Here is a 3,242-nt window from a genome sequence, read left to right as displayed (position 1 = left end):
ACCCAGCTGTCATGTTTATCAAAATCCATTTGGTTTGCATCAACAGTTGTCAGCTTATAAGGTTTTTAGTACCCCAAACGCAGGTAAAAATGGTAGAGTTGAATCTAAAAAGAAGACACAGAGAGCCTTGAGGAGAAAGCCCCTGATATGCTCACTGCGTGGAAAGAATCCTTTCTCAAAGCCTTTAAAGTTATGGGGTCTTTCACAGCTTGACAAGTTACAGCGATATTTTCCATTCCTAAGAAAAGTGCTGGGAACGACATTTGCAAGACAAATCATCACTGGCTACCTTCCTAGTGTTATTCTCCAGTTATTTCTTTATGTTATTCCACCCATAATGATGCTGTTTTCAGCCATCCAAGGTTCAGTGTCATATGGTGGAAAGCAAAAGAGTGTATGTGCCAAAATGCTTTACTTCACAGTTTGGAATGTGTTTTTTGTGAATGTTTTGTCTGGAACGGGCATCAACCAACTCAATAACATCATTTCGAGCCCAAAAGACTTACCCAGGCAGTTTGCAAAAGAAGTTCCTAGACAGGCTATTTTCTTCGTCACTTACATTTTGACATCAGGATGGGAAAGTGTATCATCAAAACTTATACAAATATTCTTTCTGATTTGGAATGTCTATAAACGTTGTTTGAAAGAGCGACAAGAGTGGCAATTGTGCAAACCCTGTGCCATCATTTCCTTACCATCAAAAAATGCCTAGAGTGCTCCTTTTTGGGTTTCTCGGTTTCACTTGCTCTGTGGTAGCACCTTTAATTCTAACATTAGGGCGGTGCCGACGTTACACCAATTCAGAAGCGTGTCATATATGGGAGCGCTGTAGAAACAAAAAATTAGAAGGGTTGAAGTTTCTTGTGAATAGCTGGTGGAATGATATGAGGCCCAGGTGTATCCGTCTCTGCCCTTAGCTGTACAGAATGTGGTATCATCCTGGGTAGCAAGGCAAACCCCAAAGGTGAAGGCGTTTCTAGCGGTAGTAAGTGACATCACAGCTCTTGTCGCTCTCAGATTCGTGGTCCAAATCTACCTCGAGCATGAGGGTGACTTGGAACTCGTTGCCAAGAGCATTGAATCCTCAGATCTTGACTTCTCAAGATACGGCGTTACCTTTTTTGAGGTGGTCTTCATTGGAGGTCGCACACAACCGGGTACCATAAAACCTGAAGAAGGGGATCGGCATCCTTATGCTGTTTTGAATTGTGAACCTGCAAGGCAGAATATCTTGCCATCTGTTCTGTATATACAGAAGATACTTCGCAGGAGGCCTTTCCTCATCAAGAATCTTGAAAATGCTATGCGAAGGTTTTTACAGTCCCTTGAGCTTTTTGAGGACAATGAAAGGAAAAAACTTGCAATTTTTACTTCACTCACATTCTCTCAGAAATTATCTGGGCTTCCACCAGAAACCGTTTTTCAACCTCTTCCCAAAGACAACCTTGTTTCGAAGGGGATTGTACTTTCATTCATCACAGATTTTTTCAAGGAGTATCTGGTTGACAACAATCTTGATGATCTCATAGCATTGTTGAAGCGAGGGAAGATAGAAGATAATCTTCTTGATTTGTTCCCAATACAGAAACGCACCACTGAAGCTTTTGCAGAACACTTTAGTAAGGAGGGTTTGGGCGCTCTTGTCGAATATAATGAAAAGAAAATGTTTGATGTGAAATTAAAGGACATGAAGAGTTCATTAACAACTTTGATTGCAGAGAATGTTGATATTTCGGAAGTCATTGAAACTGTAAAGCAGCGCCATAAAGAGTCAAAGTTCCCTGATATTGAAGTAGTGCGTATCTTATGGGATGCTATTATGGATGCTGTACAGTGGTCTGGCAAAAATCAGCAACAAAATTCAAATTTGGCGTTGCGCCAAGTTAAGACATGGGCAAAACTCCTTGACAGTTTCTGTACAACTGCAAAACTACAGTTGGAGATTATGTACAAGATTCAAATTCAATGTTATGAGGATGCTAAACTCATGAAACTGTTCCCTGAAATTGTGAGGTCTCTCTATGATGAGGAAGTTCTTGCTGAAGATACTATTCTGATGTGGTTTGCACCGATGATCTGCTATTTCTTTTACAAAAATATATCTTTTGGGCTTACACTCTTCAATTTTGAAGCATATACAAGTTCCTCTGGACAGCCCATATATGATGATTGGTATATGCTGCTTTTCAATATTATTTTGACATCACTGCCAGTCATATCTTTGGGGGTTTTTGAGTAAGAGGTTTCATCTGAAGTATGTTTGCAGTTCCCTGTTCTCTATCAGCAGGGCCCAAGGAATATATTTTTAAACTGGTACCGTGTACTTGGATGGTTGGCAAACCATGAGATTATTTATGATATTTGTCAACAACCACTTCAGTTGCCTCTGCCAAATGTTTCAAGTACAGTTCAGGAATTTCAGAAAGTGGAGGACTATTTATCTATGGTGGAACAGTAACCTTCTGAGATAATGCAGGATGCAGTGATTCCATCCATGAGTGCATTGGTAAAGCCAGAGTTTCTAAGGCACCAAGACAAAGATGTCAGGCTCATTGTTGTTACTTGCATTAGTGAGAATCACACTGAAAACGTATCTGCTTCAATGCAAACAATTAGGAGTTTGGTTTGAATGAAAGAAAGACTGTGTTTTTGAAATTACACAGCAGTTTCGTAGCGCGCTACGAAACTGCTGTAGGTGATGATTTTAAAGGCAGAGCAGCTATTTTGATAATATGAGCGGGAATTTTGAAAGAGAGACACCTGTCCATCAATACGGCCTACAGCACATCAGAAACATGGCAGCGTTCCATACCTTGGATTATTAAAGACTAAGAAACATGCTGTTATATATTTGAGCAAATTAATGAAAACAGAAGCCGAGAAGCAGGAGACATCTCCTAATACTACGGGGCAGTAAAGGATTCAGCATCCGAGGCCAACATGGAGCTTTAAATACTCATCTCAGCCATCTCAGCCAAACTGCAAGGAGTCCAAGTGTCAAAGAACAAGAAGGAATCATTCTACGAAGAAGATAGAGTTAGAGTCATAGTCAAATTAGAACTCTTTAGAACTCCAGTTAGCATTAATTGTATTTAATAGTTTGTTGTAAAGCAGATAGGTGTCATCATAGGCAGAATTCGAGTTCCCCTCATGTTGGAGGAGGAAGCTCGAAGTAGTTAGAATAAGGATTTTCTATATATAGCTGGAACATCTATGTAATGAGGGTTGGATATTTTATAAAA

The 3,242-nt window shown here is 39.9% G+C and overlaps 1 protein-coding gene across 1 annotated transcript; it reads left to right on the top strand.

The window, feature by feature from the left end:
• The first annotated feature begins 337 nt into the window (after nucleotides 1-337).
• LOC149188735 (uncharacterized) lies at nucleotides 338-2,239 on the top strand. The gene is made up of 2 exons (XM_089410049.1): nucleotides 338-583; nucleotides 896-2,239. The coding sequence occupies exons 1-2, from the start codon at nucleotides 338-340 to the stop codon at nucleotides 2,237-2,239; spliced, it is 1,590 nt and encodes a 529-aa protein (XP_089266175.1).
• Nucleotides 2,240-3,242: the final 1,003 nt, after the last annotated feature.

The sequence above is a fragment of the Pinus tabuliformis genome, chromosome 3_1 (genome assembly GCF_031772625.1).
Source record: "Pinus tabuliformis cultivar Carrire ecotype Pingquan chromosome 3_1, CPIR1, whole genome shotgun sequence".
Taxonomy (NCBI): Eukaryota; Viridiplantae; Streptophyta; class Pinopsida; order Pinales; family Pinaceae; genus Pinus; species Pinus tabuliformis.
The sequence above is the reverse complement of the archived record's forward strand: the minus strand, read 5'-3'. Positions and strand labels throughout refer to the sequence as shown.